The 19251-nt window shown below is 29.5% G+C and overlaps 1 protein-coding gene across 1 annotated transcript; it reads right to left on the bottom strand.

The window, feature by feature from the left end:
* Positions 1 to 8688: 8688 nt before the first annotated feature.
* Positions 8689 to 12439, bottom strand: TpnC25D (Troponin C at 25D). The gene is made up of 3 exons (XM_011056253.2): positions 12307 to 12439; positions 11573 to 11993; positions 8689 to 8814 (listed from the first exon to the last, which is right to left on the bottom strand). Exons 1-3 carry the CDS (start codon positions 12307 to 12309, stop codon positions 8786 to 8788), a joined length of 453 nt encoding a protein of 150 aa, XP_011054555.1. The 5' UTR covers positions 12310 to 12439; the 3' UTR covers positions 8689 to 8785.
* Between the last annotated feature and the right edge of the window lie 6812 nt (positions 12440 to 19251).

Raw genomic sequence — 19251 nt, 5'->3', positions numbered from 1 at the left:
ATTTTTTTTAATTCTGCTCATAGACTTCTAGCATTTACTCAAAATGAACTCGGTATCTCATAATACTTAGGAGCCTTTCCTTTATAAGGACATAGAAATGAATATGTGGAATGCATTCTTAATAACAATAGTAATGTTTCAAAACAATGTTTAATGAACATTTTAAATAAAATCCGTATTTGTAAATTACAACCTAATTTCATAAAAGAAAGCATACATTAAAAAGTTAAAATATTAAATTAGGATAACTCCGGTGTATACAGCGCATCTATCAAAAACTTAATTTATTAAATATTATTTATTACTATGTTTATAGTAAACGAATTATATAAGTAAAAATTTTGTATTGTCTACTACTACGAAAAAAATATTAGAAATCCAAAGTATTTATTTTTCATATTAAAAAATAAATATTAGTTGTAACTAGGCTCATTACAGATGAATCAGTTCTTAAGTTGATGTCTTTTGAAGCAAACACAGGATGTCGATACATAATAAGATTTTATTAGTCTTATACATACGTTTCGATTCAGCTTCAGATCCTTTTCAATGCAAATTGAACAAACTCATTGAGTTTCCCGACGTATTGTACGTTTTTAATCCTAGCTTTAACAGACATAATATAGATAAAATTATATAAAGTTATATACATCAAATATACTGCAATAAAGCTTCAAAACTTTCTTCAAAATATGAAAGAATCAAATCTTAGTCACTATTTTACAAAATTTTAATAATTAATTCTATTAATTATATAAGAAGTAAATATAAGAAAAAAAAAGAGTAGATATTCAATAAAATTTGCTATATCATATAGAATTTGTACGTTTCAGCTCCGGATTTAAGCCTTCCTCAGCAAATTTACAAACAACAGAGTATAACTTAAAATTTATTAGATCATATGACCAACTATGGAAATATAATAGATGAATCATCTATTGATTCGACTCTGTTCATTTGCGCATCATTTCCCGCACTGACTCCTATTATTTTGTTATTTATTGTATTATTTTTTGTTACTTCATGCGCTTAGCTTATTTGCTTCAACCTTTCCATATGTCAATATTTAATAATCAACTATTATCTCATATGTACGTGTGCATGCGTGCGTGCGTGCGTGCATGCGTGCGTGCGTGCGTGTGTCTGGAATTTAAATGTCAAAACTTCTGGAGTGTTTAAGGATTCAATAAACTAAGAAAAAAAGTCTTGTAGAAATATGTTCGTTTTTGCTTCGTAAAATACAATAATAATAATAATTCCATTTTCAAATGAAAACTTTTTTGTTTGTTTTTGTTTAATGGAACTATTTTTTTTACCCGACAAATTAAATGTAGCCAAATATATAGATTTTCTGGAGACTGACTTCTTTGATTATTTAGAAGACATCCATCAGCAACGAATTGAAATGTAGTTTCAACTCGATAGGTGTCCAGTTTATGACAGAACTACTCGAGCTTGACTAGACAGACATTTTTCCACAACGATGGATTAGACGTGAAGAAGTAATACCTTAGTCATTCCAATCACCTGATCTAATACTAGACTTCTTTGTGTGAGGGGTCCTAAAGCAAGAAGTTTATTCGTCGTCAATCAACTCAAGAGAACAATTGAGAAATCGAATCAAGGCTGCAGTGCATCAAATATCGCTAGATCAGTGTTTAGTTACACTGTCCCTACTAGTTGCAATGTTTGCATTGCTGTAAAAGGCCAACATTTTGAATAATATCTACGTTAAGGCTGCGTTCACACATAATGTGCATGATGTATCATTTTATCCTTATTTGATACTCGGCGAACGATAAGGATAAAATGATACATCATACGCATTATGCGTGAAGCGGAATGCAGTCTAAGCAAGTGAATAAATACAACGTAAATAAATAATGAGAAAGTTCAAAAATGGAAACTATGTTTTATCTTTTTTTTCATTTTCTCCAAAACGAAGCAAAAACGAGTATATTTCTACAGGACTTTTTTCTTAGTTTATCGATCCTTTACACGCTCTTGAAGCTGTGACATTTAAATTCCAGACACCCTATATATATATATTATATATATATATATATATATATATATATATATATATATATATATACACATATAGATATAGTCTAGTATTTCACCCATGTACTGATAATAACGTTAACACATTCTAATATGTTTAAAAATACATATAAATTTTTTTTAACATTTTATTTATTATAATAGATCTTGATACGAGAAAAAAATGTTATTTACATGGTTATGATTTTTTTTTATAATATATTAATTATAACTATGTAAATTAATTATGCAAATAATATTTTTCATTTTTTTTCTTCTATCAAAATCTATTATTATATAATGTAATAAACAAAATATTAAAAAAATATTTTAAAAGTAATATATGATTATAATAAAAATTATGTACTATGTAATTATGAGTTTATTTATGTAGCAAGTTCGCAAACATGCACACATAGGCATACATACATATAATATGCAATGAAATATAATTATTAAATAGTTACAAAATTCAAAAGTATATTAGTCTTATTTATAAATTAAAATTTATATATTAAGTACTAAAAGAATTAAAAATTACATATATATTTTAAAATAAAAATTATGTACTTAAATACAAAATTATGACAATTAATACATTAAATTGAACCTTATGTGCTCTACATGTTATTTTATATGTAATAAAATATTTTTATAATGCTTTAAATAAATTAATTTTAAAACTTTTTTTAATCCATTTATAAAGAAGACATGATGATAAATAATTTTTTAATAAATAAAGAGTTTTTCAAATATTAATTTCTATTCATAAAATTATAATATATTATTGTACATAAATGTAATTAGATTATTTATAAATATTTTTATTTAAAAATCGTGCAACAATTACCCAATAATATTATTAAATTTTAATTTTGTTTTTAACGAACATTTTATATATTATTAAATATTTACTTTTTAAAGAATATTTTTAAAATAATTATAATTTTTAAGCTATTTATTTTGTTACAATTCCATTTGTAACTTCTTTTAAAATTCATAAATATGCAAAGAGTACTTCAACATTACGCCAAGCACTGCCAAGATATCGGGTTATCTATATTTGTTTTTTTCTTTGAAACGATAGTTGTGATAAAATTAAACAAACTGCAGGTGATAATATATACATGTTGATCCATTTTAATTATTCTTTAAAAATTTTGTAATAATTGTTTTTTGTTTGAGAAAAAATTTTGAATATAAATTTTACAAATTTAGAAAGGAAATATATATACCATTTTATTGTCAAAATTTTAAAGTTGTTCCGAAAAAGGTAATGTTGTCACAATAAAGAATACAGATTATAACAAAAAGTTAGCTAAGTAAAAACTTTTTTCGCATATACAAAGTGTCCGATAATTCATCCGACACTCGTGGACAGGTAGAGTGGACTAAATTGAATCGAAAAGTCTTCTATCATTTTGCAATATTCACAATAATTAACAAGATATTGTTTAAATAATTATAATAAACGTGGTTTCCCAACATATAAAAAGAGAAGCATGAAACCACAGCACTAGATATTGTTTGTGAAATTTAATAAATCATTACATTAATAAAAAATCTTTAGATATTTTGGCCACAATCTGGCCATTTTCAATAAAATCACAAATATCAGTAAAACACAGAATTTACATATATCTGACATTAAATTCAATCGTCAAAAATATAAATATGTATAAACGTATTCTTTCATCTTGTAAAGGTACATCACACAACATGGTTGTAGTGCCAATTATTATATTGCAAGTTATGTAGAACAAAAATTTCCAGACTCTAATTTAAAAATTGAATTATCGTTAATATCTCTAGTAAATTTTATAAGGATTAACAAATCGTTACCTGTTTTACAGACTGTGCGAGAGCGCACCGCGCGGAAAGAGTGAGAAAACGGCACAAGGTTGATATGATGCACGACAGTAAAGAGAACTCCGTTTCTTTGTAATTTAACAAAAGAATTTTCTTTAATATGCTCAGTTACAAAGTCAAAAAATATAATTAATTAAATATTATTATAGATTAACAGAATATTAAATGCGGTCACCTTTTCCAAATGATATTTTAGAATCGCGGTAATGGAAAATCTCGGCGATTTTCTCGGCACTTCTCGAAAGATTCGTTTTATAGCGGTTTCACTAAGCGGTTAGCACGGCGATTTTACGAAGCGAGATTATGACTCTAAGAACTCTAAGAACTTTTAGACTCTAAGAACTAAGGACTCTAAGAACTTTTAGAAGTAAGAAGGAGGACGGCGAGATCGAAGCATTTATTGCTTTCGGCCTGAGCTTTCTTTTTTGGGAAAAATCCAATAAAAATTTGCCACAATCGTAATTATTACGTGGCATTAGGTGTACAAACTTGATTGGCGCTTTGGATTCTTTTCTAACGACGTTCAACGTAACAGTCATGCGCGACAGAAAATCCGTGCGTGGGATTGGTGACAGCGCGTGACGTATTCGTCGGAGCGCGGCGCTCGCGTGCGCGAATTGAATCGTTCTAGAACTTTCGATTGTCCGTTGCCGGTAACGACAACTTATTTGCGTGTAACGACTTGTTTTTAAAAAGAACAAAGAACGCCAAATCGCTGATTTTTATCGAGGATTTAGATCATGCTCGAGATGAAATCACGAGCTCAATTTATGCATGCGTTCAATGACAATTACTGTCGGTCGATTGAAAGAATTCTTGCTTTTCTTTTCGAATTACTGATCTCAAACATAGACAAAATGATGGATCTTAAGCACTTTGCTCACGCAAATTAAACTGCTGACCCAATTGCAATGTGACTTTGGCTTTTTCTGGAATCTCCGTATCACTAAGATTTATTAGCCATTGTTCATTAATATTCATTATTGCAAAATTTGTTTTAAAATTATCAAGGCAAATTTAATTTTTTAATTTTTTAGATGTTAAACTAATAAGACAAGAAGAAAGAATTATCTTCGATATTTATAAAAAAACCTAATTACTAATTCAGGAAAATATTTGAATTATTATTTGAATCATCCATATTAGTGCATAAAAGGGGTATAATCATCGGGCAATTAGACAGAATATTTATTTTATCCCATCCAAAATTTCAGAAAAAAATATTTCAGACTTAGTTCACACTTTGTTAATGAATGATTATCATTGAATTCATTTTTTCAATAATAAAAAACAGAATAAAAACTTTAGAAAATAGAATTAATTTAGATAAAAATAATGAGTGAAATAATAATGAAAACGATTCTAATTCCAATTTAAGAAAAAAGTTTTTTGTAATATACCATGTTATTTTTTCATATGTCAATTATTGCGAGGAATATTACTTATAATAAGACCTCGATAGTCTAAAAGCTTAGGACGGAATGTAAGAGATCCGGATTTGACTCCCGAGGTAATATTTTTCACAATAAGAATTTATTATTTACAGATTTTAATATGTCACTTAGTATAATTAAGATCGTTTAAAAGATGCAAAAATGCATCAAAAAATTGTTAAAATTACTAGTCAATTTTAACTCGTGATATTACTGCGATAGTTTAATAGAATTAGCGTTTCATAACCGAAAAATTATTAGGTGTACAAATAAGTTTCCGCCATTTTTTATCAAAAATTAAGCATTTATTGATGTGAAATTGCTTGTTGAGTCGCTCCTAATGTAAGTGCAAGTTCTTTTTGCATTTGGCACGAATCTTCATTCAATAATGCTTCCAATTTCGCGTCTTCGTACACTTTCGGTCTTTCGCTACGTTCTTTGTCTTCGACGTCAAATTCACCGTTCTTAAATTTTTGAAATCATTCACGACAACTTTTCTCACTTAAGGCAGCCTCACCATATGCTTCTACAAGCAATCGATGAGCCTTAGCTACAGATTTCTTCAAATTAAAGGAGTAAATCAAAAGTTCCCGCAAATGACGCTTGTTCGGCTCAAAACTCGACATTTTCGCACAAAAAAAAATATATGATGCTGATACAAAATCACTAATATTTCAAGGTTATGTTGTTGACAGATGTCCAACCTTACGATATAATGTTTTACATCAGACAATTTTAACCACAGCTTGCTAGTGGCGCCGTCTTTTGTCAAACGACGAAAACTTATTTGTACACCTAATATTTTGACGCGCGTTTCGAAAAGGATATACATATGTATCCAGAAAATATGATTTGGTTGTTATATAATTTTTTGTCATTATTCAGATGTCTCTGTTTTATAACAACAAACTTTATGATAAATGAGATATTCTGATATAAATATGATAATTTTGTTATATGTTTGTTATATATTTAGCACATAACATAATTATATAAATTAAACAAAAAATAGTACAAACTCTATGTCCACGCACTGGCAGGAATGATATCTCTCGGCCGCCGCTGGCGCGCGCCAATGATCGCGTCCGCTGGCGACGGTCGAGTCGCCGAAGGACATCATTCCTGCCGGTGTGTGTACAATTTGTTACCTTTCTATAATCAGAAATTGATAGTAGACTCTGTTCAAAACCTGTCTCTTCAGATTTTACTATCTGGATTCCGATGGGTTTCCTTATTAGTAGCACAAGAGAAGCTTGAGTACTCGTAGAATGGCTCAAATTGCTCAAAATGAATTCCATGAGGAAGCTGAAGGATTATTGTATGCCCCTGGAATAGCAAATTAGCCTCCGGGCACTGTAGAACTGAATCGAAAACTTCTTAAACGCGTTTCTTTCAAAATTTGTTTTTTGTATTTTCTTCAACTTTGTATACAGAATTGAAAAAAAAGTATTTGACCAATAGACTTTTTATAAGGCTTATTAGTTCACAACTAATAGTCAACCGCAATGAATTTAAACAATTAAATAAAAATCAATATTAACAATTTTTTGCATAAAGAAACGGCTACTACCTAGTGAAAATCGTAATATTTTTTTTCAAAATCTTACAAAATTTGGTTTCTGAAAAATTCAAAAAACTTGCATACATTCATGGTTTTGATATAGCTTATAAACTGATGAATAAATTGAATACAATTATAAAAACAGAAAAAGATCCCTTGCTTAAGGATGACCATTGTGGAGTAGTTTATACAATTAATTGTTTGAATTGCGAATCGTCGTATGTTGGCCAAACTAAGAAAAAATTAAAAACTCGTATTAAAGAACACAAGACTGATATTAAGAAATCTACTTCTGAGATATTAGTTGTTTCACGTCACCGTGTGAATGAGATGCATGAGTTTGATTGGGATAACATAAAAATTTTAGATACAGAACAATCATTAATGAAACGAAGAATGTCAGAAATGATACATATTAAAGACCAAATAAGTGGGATCAATAAACAAAGTGACACTGAAGGTTTGCCTGATGTTTATCTTCCTCTTCTAAAGAAAGATCTCTTTCGCACTTAATAAATAATTCCAGAACTTTCTAAACTATTTGACACATGGATATAAATAGCGGTAAAATATAGGATACGATCAATAACAACACATAATGTCACAACAAATTTCTATCTGTGCAATGATTATACTTGAGATTCATCGATTTATTTTTGCTGTAAAACAGATAATGTTTCTTTTGTTTTATAGATTTTTGTTTTATATCCGTTTAAAAGATATTAATGATAAAATAAATTATTGTAAATTAGAATCTGGAAATTCTCGTTCTACACTTTTCACTATATGACGTTCTAACATTATTATACGAAGCAGCGTCGCATAGATGCAAACACGATTTTTACAATTATAACACACGACGGTTGAATTTTATTCCAACTTGATGTAACTCTGCGTCTTAAGAATATTATTAATTTTACTGAAGATGGCCAGATTATGGCCGAAACGTTTAATGTTTTTATTGTAATCTGTAATGCAAGAATAATTAAATATCACAAACTATAACTTGTGCTGTGGTTCTTTATGTTCTTTTTTTTCATATTCTTACAAAATTTATATATAAATTTTTTTTTAATTTTTTAGGTTTATTTCAAATGAAATTTTATAAAAATTAAAAATATTTCTTAATATTTTTTGTTTTCGGCAAGAATTACAGCTGTTAAGATATACACAAAATCATAACGTGGTGAGGCGTCAAATTAAATGTTTATATTTTTATTATTTATAATATTTTTTTTCGCATAAAAATTTATACATACTCTACAATAGTTATATTAAAATGTGTAAAAGGTTTTTAAACAATTAATATTAATCTTCCTTTTGAAAAAAATTACGAAGAATCACCATTTTTTACTACACTTTTTGTGTTTGCGGGGTAAGAGAGGGGGATGAGGAGTCTCCTGTGTTAGGAGACAACACAAAAAGTGTAGTAAATCTTAAGTCTTAAGAAATTGATCAATCACAGTCGAATGTCGAGAAAAATAATCGAATATAATTGAACGTCAATTCCTAAAGTTTAAGATTTACTACTCTATTGTTCGCAGAGTAATCAGATTCAATAACATCTGTAGTTATGAAACTGATAATTCATATCTATTCCTGTGAAGAATTATCTTATATGAAGATTATAATATGAAGACTATAATATGAATATACTATTATATGAAGACTATAAGATAAAAATTGATAGTTTTCTCATATATTCTATATCTATTCTATATCTCATATATTCTATATCTATTACATGCACATGTCAAGATTAAATAATAATAACAAAATTGATAATCTTTTGCACAAATATTTTATTAAGAAAGTTTATCATCATCTTCTTAGCGATCTTCTTAGAGCGATGTAAATCCATTGTCGTTTTTATGTACAATCATTCTCCAGTCATCATCTCCATAAATTCTATAGATTAAGTTTAGTTTTTCAGTAAAAGATAAATTAATAATTGCATCTCAATAATAGTTTATATAATTGTATATGTCCAGGATGTGCCCGAAAAATCGCCCGCAATACTTTGAGAAGTGATTCAGAATCCAAAAAGAAGGAAAAAAAGCTATGTAAACATCCGGAAATAAATCGTTTCCGAGTTATAACAACTTTTATGTTAAAAAAAATTATAATTCATTTTTCATAATCACAATCACAATTTATTTTATATTATTTTATATTATTTTATTTTGTTTTAACATAAATAACTACTTTCGGAATATTTTGGCATTACCCAGGATGCATCACGGAAGGCATAGTTTGTTTGGTATTCTTCTTTTTTTAATTTTTTTTATTTTTAAATTTTTTTTACTTTTATCGGTCTTTGAAGCACTAGAGGGGAGGTACGTTCTGAGTAACGCCAAAATAGTTTAAAATATAGTTATTATATTAAAGCATTATGAAATAAATTATGATTGTGATTATGAAAAATAAATAACAATTTTTATAACATTAAAGTGCAATGATTATAAAAATCAAAAATTACTTATTTCCGAATCTATGTTTATATAGTTTTTTTCCTTCTTTTTGAGTCTTGAATCACTTCTCGAAGCTTTCTATTGCGGATGATTTTCCGGATACTCTATGACACACACTCCGCACGCGCGCGCACACATATACTAGATGTTTAAAATAAAGCGTTACAAACTTTTATCTCGGAAACACGGCATTATTGAAAAAAATTGTTTAGACAAAAGTTGTAGAATTTAAAAAGGCCTATTTACTGATCTTATCGGTTTGACCTTGAGTGGCATCACCAAGGTCAGGTTAAGGTCACGTCGATTTTTTTTAAATAGAACACCCTACTTTTGTTTTCAGAATCTAATAGATGATGTCTGTTTAAAAAATATTTTTTTATTAAGTACTTTTTGAGTTATGATGTTTGAAAGTTATAGTACCGCCGGCATTAGCATTATCCAAGGTGTCCGACTAAAATCTTTTGAATGTTGCTCAGGATTATATCCTGGATATTATTTGTCAAGATCAAAGTCATTGGAGGTTGTATCTGTTATTTTCATTTTTAAAAATGAATTTTTAATGCAAAAATGAAAACGAGACGAATAATCTCCAATGGCTTTGATTTGGAATCCAAAGTAGGATGTTCCATTTTCAAAAATCGATCCTGACCTTGGCGACGCCATCCAAAGTCAAACTGATAAAATCAGTAAATAGATCTTTTTGAACTCTACAACTTTTATCTGAACAATTTTTCTCAATAATGCCGTGTTTTCGAGATAAAAATTTATAATGCTTTATTTTAAACACCCAGTATATAGGTATACATACACATATATATATATATATATATATATATATATATATATAAGTACACACACACACACACACACACACACACACACACACACACACACACACACACACACACACACACACACACACACACACATATATAGGGTATCCCGAAATTTTTTGTCAACCGCTCTTGTGTAGAAAGATTTTTTATTTGAAACTTTGGATTGAATTTTCTCCAAAACTATTCGTTATTCTAAAAAATATTTCAAGTGGAACTTACTTTGCTTCAATGAAGATATCTTTTAATGATCACAAATCCTCTCCAGGTGAACGTGTTATCAAGATTTCAAAGTAATTTTTATTTTTTTTAAAGTTAAAGTTATACGGCTTTTTTTTGCATAATATGATTTCTCTAATTATTCTATATCCCAAACAGCACAGAATATTTATGATAAATATTTATTACTATTCGTTTTTTTAAATGTTATATAAATATTTTATACATATTTTATATAAAGCTTTTCGAAATATTATTAAAAAATAGACTAAATACTCTTAATATAATATTTATAATAAATATAAATAAATATTTCTGTTACGTATTTTTTATTTGAATTATGTCTTATTAAGTATTTCCATAGCATTTACTACAAGATTTACTTTAAATATTTCATAATGTTTATAAATGTTTATTTATGCAATCTAAGATCACAAAAATATTTATAAAATATTTAAAATAAACCTTATAAACATTTATAAATATTTTGTAAATATTTTATAAATATTGTGTGCTATCTGGGATATAAAAGTATTAAAGTTGAGATATATCACAAAATTAATAATTTACAAGACATTTTATACTTTACTTTGGCATATTTACATGAAATATTAAATATTTTGTAAACTATTAATTTGTTATTAATTGTACTTTAATACTTTTATGAACAGAATAATAAAATGAATCAATAATTGGTAAAGGAAACACACAGAAATTATCCATTTTGCCCATATTTATTTTTTTAAAGCAAGTGTGTATTTTTTTACACCAAAATAATATATATGATAACTATCGATTTTTTTGGCACCTCTTCATTAATACTTTTATATGCAGAATAATTAGAGGAATAATATTATGTAATGAAACTATATAATTCCTTCTGAAAAAATAAGAGTTTGAAACATGAAATCTTGAAATCTTGGAAGTATAGTCACTTAAAGAGAATCTGTAACCATTGAAAAATATCTCTCAAAACAAAATCAGTTTTACTTAAAACATTTTTTGGAATAACAAATAGTTTAGAAGATAATTGCGTCCGAAATTTCAAATGGGACACGCTGTATATGACATATTAATCATATTACTAATATTCTATATATACTTGTATATTCTATATATACTGGTATGATATATATTACATACCATCAAAATCTACTGTACCGGAACCGTCTGTGTCAATCTCTGCGATTATTCCATCAAGATCGGAGCTAGTAAGTTTGTCGTCGAGAGCCGCTAAAATCTCTTTCAATGTAGCTGTGGTAATGTATCCGTTACCTTCACGATCGTACAATCGAAATGCTTCTTTTAGCTCCTCTTGCATTGCTTCCGCATCCTCCTCTTCAAGAAACCGACCGGCGATCTTACAAAAACCGTCAAAATTTACTTTACCAGAACCTTCAGGATCATTCTCTTCAATTAAAGTATTTAATTCGCCATCATCAAACAGTTGTCCCATTGTATTTAATATTGTTGAGATTTTCATAGTCTCGATGAAACCACTTTTCGTTGTATCGAACATTTGGAATGCCTTACGCATCACAGCTACTTTTTGATCATCTTCCTCCTGTGAAGTTTCGAATATATTAAGTTTATTTTTATTTATAATAAAAAAAGATTTTAAATATTAACAATTGAGAGATATCTGAACCTTTTTATATTAATTTTTAAATTTTTTAAATTATTTTAAATATTATAATTTATTACAATAATTTTCTATCCACCTGAAAAATAAGAACATTTTTGGAGTGTTTTTAAATAATATGAAATTTAATATGAAATTTATAATTTATAGCCGTTTTATACTACTTGAATGTTTAATTTTTAGATAAATTTTTTCACTATACAAACTATTTCTCAGTTTATCTTTTCAGTCTTACCATGACAACTAATAAAAAAACTTTTACACCGTATTAGGCAAATCACCAGTGATGCACAATGAAGAACGAACGCTGCCGGACTTGAAGAGAATTGATTCTTCCGTCCCAGTATAAAGACTTCCTGTCCGTATCTGCTAAAGCAGCTAGAAAGACGACGCATGCAAAAATAGAGCGGCGGCGACGCCGACGAAAAATGAAATATGTTATAAGTGAATACCACAGTCACATTTATATGAAGGTCGTACAAATGCTATTAAATCTCATGATTATCAATAAGTTTCGATGTAACTAATAGATTTTGTGATAATTGCATTCACCGAATAATGATGTTTAGCGTAGAGGCAACTCTCATTATATCCTTGTTGAAAATTTTTCTTAGAATCCTTCACATAATTTTTCTTTTGGAAATTCTTCACAGAATTTCTATGTAAATTTCATAACTTTCAAGAAAATTTCTAGGACTTGTTACACGTATTAGAATACTTTTCAGAAAAATACTAAAACAGTCCACATTTCTGCTAAAATTTTTTATAAAGTAACATGAATTCTGAAAGATTTTAAAATCTCTCTCTCTTTCTCTCTCTCTCTCTCTCTCTTCCCTCTCTCTCTCTCTTCCCTCTCTCTCCCTCTCTTATTCTATATAACTTATTACAAAATCTGAATAAGATATTTTTTAGAATTCTTCAAATTTAAAATCTAAAAAATATTAAAAATATTATTAAAAATATTATTCTTAAAAATATTATGAGATATTATAAAACTTTTTTTAAATGTGGGAGCATTAATTTTTTCTAACTTTTTTGTGATATTTATTATAAACATCTTGTGAAAAATTGTAATAATTATCCATCGATGCGTTCAATGTTTCGAGTGATTCTTCAATGTTTCGGGTATCATCAATTGATACCAATTACAATAGATAAATATATATAAAAAAGTATATATTAAAAAAATGTAAAATTAACAGTTATACTTACATGTATGAGAAAAGACGGACGTTCAGAGAGAGAGAGAGAGAGAGAGATTTATTACGTAACTGCAGTATAGCAATTTTTGTATTTACATGATAAAAATAAAAAAATTGTATAATTTCAATCATATATATTAAAATAGAAACAAAAATTAACTTCGCTTGAATCATTTTGCCGTGGCGATATTTCAAGTTTGAAATAGGACAACGTATTGCCGTTCTTAGACCACTGCCTACGCATTCCGTGGTTGCAATCCGTTACAACGCGTTACTATCTATTTAGCATGCTGCTAGAATGATGTAAAAATATATCGGGCTTCTTTTGGCTTCTCTCTCGCCTCTTGCAAATCATTCATTCGCGTAATTTCCAGGTAAAGAAAGAATACAAGATATTTTCTCCATTTAAAAATGATTTGCAAAATTGTATATTGTTTTCCTTAAGAATTATAATGAATGTGATACGAGAACTTTTTTTATTATTTATTAGACGAGAATAAAAATATAAAGAAAATAAATTATTTTTTTACATAGTTTCTTGCTACATTAATATATTTTTGCTAGCGGATAGACAATTTAGTGATCCCGTTTTCATAAAAAGTAAGTTGTGTCTGCAGCTAATTGCGCACGAATTCCACTATATTGGCATCGTCCTCGAATCCTCCGAATTCTTTTAGCGGCCCAAACAAATGGTAATCGCATTGAGACAAATCTTTTCGTATGATTATCATTTGTTTGGATCATTGAAAGAAGAATTCGGAAGACAATACGATTCGTGGACGATACCAATATAAAGGAATTTATGCGCAATTAACTGCAGATACAACCTACTACTTTTTATGAAAACGAGATCATATACCAAACTGCCTATCCACTGACAAAAATATATTAATATAGCAGGGAACTATGTAGAAAAATAATAATTTGTTTCTTTTTATATTTTTTTTCTTGTCCAATAAATAATAAAAAAAATTCTCGTTTACGTTTCTATCCTCGTATATCACATTTTATGATGTTGCATATCATTTTATATTATACAAATACACGATTTCGAATTACATGTAATTTTAAATTTTATGTGATTCAAAACAGTTAAAATGTATAAGATTAAAACAAATAAAATGTATATTAATATTAATTAATATTAAATATAATTAATATAGTATAATTAATATTAAATATATGAAATTTTTTAAAGTCATTTTAGAAAAAAAATAGTGTAGGGGAGACCGGGGTCAGTTAAATACAGGGATAAGTAGAATAATCGAGACTACATTAAAAACAAAATACGCTAGACATGTGTAAACTTGTCTGAGCACGCAGCAACGACTGTCGCTAAGTCTGCTGTAACATCTTGTTGCAAACACATTTATGATAGAAGTTATGTCATAATTTTAAAAAATCGTACACCTAAGTAAATATTTTTATTCTTAAAATTTTTGTTTTACTATCCTATATGATTATCTGAGATATTTGATTTCTACTTAGATAGTAAGTGTATTTCTTCCTTAATAAAGTCCTACTTAATAAAATCCTTAATAAACAGATTTTTTTTGTTTATGTGTTTCTGTTATTGTATATTAATGTTTTTAAAAAATGAACGGATAGAAGTCTAACCACCATGGAACTGTATGACTCATTTAGTCACGACTCTTATAATACAATACTTCAAAATTTTATTCCTTTAAAGAGATTTTCCTCAGTGGTAAATGTTAGGGAAGTAAACTAAAGTTTAGTTCCCTCATGTCCAATTTCGAAAACTAGACGTATTTGACGTGTTTTTGCACGAAATGAACAAATTTTGCAAAAAGAAGTATTGTTTGCCTTGCGAAGCAAATGTTTGTGTTTAAAATATATTTTTATAAAAGTTTTATTAATGTAGCCAAAACTATAGCTTAAAATACATTAATCTTTATTTTAATAATCTTAGTCGAATTACCCCGGTCCCGGGACTAATTGAATCAGATGGAATGCATTAAAAAAATGCATTTTTTTCATATTAATTATCAGTTTCCCCTTATTATTAAAATATTATTAGGTAGTCAAATGTATGTAGTAACTGGTGTAGAATTCATTTTTTCGATAAGTCTCTTAATTTTGTCTGTAAAAATTCGAAACTGAAAAATGAATCTATTAGCCCCGGTCTCTCCTATGTATAGCCATAAAAAGTTCTGATAAAATTCAATTTTTAAATCCAATACAAGAAAAATGCTTATAAGAGCCTTTGCGGTTGTTTTAGTGTGTAAATATTTTTTTTTTTTTTTAGAAAAGTAAAAAGAAGGTGTCAACTATAAATTTATGTCAAACCAAAAACTGGTGTTAAATTAAAAATTAAAACTTACAATAGTATCTTTAATTTAAAAAAATAAAATCTAAGTTGTAAAAATATTTTTGTATAATTGGCGCCAAGTTAAAAATCTCATAAATAAAATTTTTAAGGTTCCTGAGTACTCAGCTAAGAACTCTGCGTTGATGGCTACACAGAATCAGACAGCTTGGCGAAATCGATAGCCACACACACAAGCATGAGCCCATGTACATGTGCTCTCGATGCACCGAGGGCGAGCACATGTACTCATGTGTGTGTCAGGGTACCATCACATATAGTCTATAATCCGTAATCCGCATCGGATGTCCGCAAAAGTTACTAGGGATGCGTATGTATGTACAGCAGATATTTCTCACGTAATTCACAACTACGTAAAAAGAGAGTTCTAGTCCAGTTTAGTACAGGAACAGAAAACAGATCATTTATTGTATTCACGATGATTTCTACATATATATATTTATTGTTATATATATTCCAGTCTCTTCAATTCTAAATAAATTGTAAACATGCGAATCACTCTAGTATAGGTTAGTTTTCTTTGATTAAATGAAGAAACCACTGAATTTTTCAACGTTTGCATTATCACTAATAACATATATATACCTAAAATTCATTATGCACTTCTAATTTTAAAATTATTGTCAAACAAATTAATCAATCACTATTCATACATTAAAAGTTTGATACGTTTATTTTTGTTTGACATCGGAGTACAATTACGTGCTTAGACTCCTTGTGTCCGATGGAAAATGCGAACGTGTAAATGGTAATTTTTTATTTAATAAATTATATTGTTTATTTTTATTTTATTTTATAAGAAAACTACAGAATGTATTTTGATTATAACAAAAGTTTTAATTAAATGATCAAATTTAATCAAATAGATAAAATTAAGAAAAGCATTACTGGTGTTACGTTCAAACCCTTGAAAATTTGGTCAAGGAGACAATGAGGGAGAATGGAGAGAGTATGGAAGGACGGTCAGACTCAATCTCACAGGTATACGCACGGAGGCGAACTCTGTGAGTCGTACGCACCTTTTAAGTCCCGGAATGTGGGTCAACGTCCGAAGGGACGCTATGACACCTGTTCCGCTGGACAATACGAACATCGGTCCTACTTTTTCGATCAAGGAACTTAATCCCTTTGACACGAGACTGGACCTCGTGCGATCTCAGGTATTCGAGGGAAGTGAATGCGAGAGGTGATGTTAATAAAAGACAGAGGAATACGTTAAGTTACATTTATTAATAAAATAATAAACAAAAGGTTTTGTACATTATAACTTCTCTTTACATAAAAAATATATATTATCTATAGAAAAAATATATACTATCTTGTGGATGAATGCGCGCGTGTGTGTGTGTGTGTGTGTGTGTGCGTGTGCGCGTGCGTGTGTGTGTGTGTGCAATGAATGTGTTTTTCCATGGGAAACGCGGGGGAGGGGGATGGACTGTAAATAATTATGACTTACTTAATAGCTGTCCCCAAGATGTCGAGTAGGTTCTAGGCGAGTGGCCAAGGAGATCCGTCGTCAGCGAAGAGCGTCTGAAAGGCAGTCACCGTGGCGTATGCCTAACTTCAGTTGCGATTTGATTACAAGTTCACACTCGGACGGAATCGCGAACTGGCGTGATTAGCGCGGGTTATAATGATTTTCGGGCTGTGCGAGACAATAAGTAACTAAGCGCGAACTCCATTGACGTGGACTAAATGGTTTAAAATTCTGTACTGACGTGAACCGGGTGCTTCAAAATTTGGTACTGATGCTCTATGCTTCCGCGGGACGTCTATTTATACCCCGAAAAAAGGATGTTAAGTCCTTTGTCTAGGATGCTAAAGTTAGTTGTAATGTCACGCGAGATTTACGATTTTTATAACGTTTTATCGTAATTGATCTAAAGTACATAGAGTAGTTTTGAGAAAAAGAGAAAGTGATTTATGGTTTTCCTTAAAAAGCCAAGATTGCTCCGAGACGGATGACGAATTCTGTTATTCTCGCGGAAAATATGGCTAGATAAGCAGATGGTTACCATGCTACCATTGTCAGTTGCGAGTCTGGTTTCAGATAACACTCCTGTTGGAAGTTATTCTATGCGTTTATGTTTTTTTAAGTGCGACATGGCGCCTGTTTTTTAAGATAAAATTGTTAGTCAGTCTCGGATAATAAAGCCTAGATTTTTACTATTGCGTGACTTCGGACATTTATAATGTCTTTGCAATCTTGTCTCTTTTCGGGCCTACATTAAGGTTATTATGTCTTTCCAGATTAATTGACATTTACGAGTTTTCGCGGCGCCTGTCCCTTTTCAATTCTGTCAGTCCGTTATCAGAAGGCGCCGCTCGGGTCTCGTAGACACCAACCATAGTCGCGGCGAAGAGAAAAAAAAATCGTGGCGTCTGTAGGACGTGTAACACTGGTAATGGGTGTTTTTCAATAACATACACAGGTGACACAGTGTAACATTGTGTCTTACACAAAGTGTTCCAACTATGACACAATATTACATTGCTCGGCACAGTAAAAAGCTAAGTACAAGCGTGTAAAATATGTCAATGTTACCAACTTTTCAAAAAGTAATTTGGTAACCGTATTCATTTTGCAATAAGGCCTTCAAAAATTGTCAATTCTGAGAAAATTGTAACTTAAACCTAAATAAAAATCATAAATCTATTATTGATACGCTAAATATAATTATAAGAATAGAAGGAAGACTGCAATGCATTCTAGTGTTACACTATGAAACTAAATTGCGTTCCAACAAGTACTTTACAGACTTTACACAGTGGAACACAGTGTAATATCTCTGTGTCCTAGCTGGAAAAGCCAATAACTATCCTCACAGAGAAAGAGTGGCAAACTGCATCACGTGACTCGTCTCTTCTGATTGGGTTGAGCATCAAAGCTCCATAGGCATGGAAGGGACTGGAGAAATCTGGTCACATGACCCCCATCCTGATTGGGCATTCATGTGATACAATTTACTACTCTTTTCCTGTGAGGTTCTCTAGTAATAACTAGTAATTTTTTCGAAAATTTCATAGGATTACAGCTTCATGGACACATAAATAAAATACATGTAACATTACGCAATCCCTAATAACTTTTGCGGATATCCGATGCAGATTACGGGCTGTATATAACGGCACCCTAAAGCCTATTCTACAATAGTCGTAAGCGTACTTGTAAGTGGCTGTAGCTGTAAAAATTACACCAATCACAGTCAAATATTCTTCTCACATTCGACTTGATTGGTCATTTCTTACAACTACATTTACAATTATTGTAGAAAAGACTTTACAGTGCCTCGCCACGATAAATGGCTATAGACGTAGAAGAATGACGTTTTGACAACGAAATTTGTGTTGCATGCCATTTCGTTATTATTTGCTTAATTGTGAAAATGTGATTTGTCTCGTACTTACAAAGTCGTAATTATCAACGAAAATTAAAGTTGTCTTGAAATTTTATATGTAGAAGTGTAATTTTTACTCGTATCAACAGCTGTCAGACAGTACGTTTCTGCCCGAGTCTCTTTACGTACCTTTTATGACTATTTACTAACTGTCAAGGAAGGAAAAGACAGTTTTTGTCGATTTTTACAAATGTTTTAAAGCGATTTCGTTATTTAGATTTATCCAAATTGTC

The sequence above is a fragment of the Acromyrmex echinatior genome, chromosome 1, assembly GCF_024713525.1.
Source record: "Acromyrmex echinatior isolate Ae372 chromosome 1, ASM2471352v2, whole genome shotgun sequence".
NCBI lineage: Eukaryota > Metazoa > Arthropoda > Insecta > Hymenoptera > Formicidae > Acromyrmex > Acromyrmex echinatior.
Note: the sequence above shows the minus strand (reverse complement) of the source record. Positions and strands in the feature narration are given on the sequence as shown.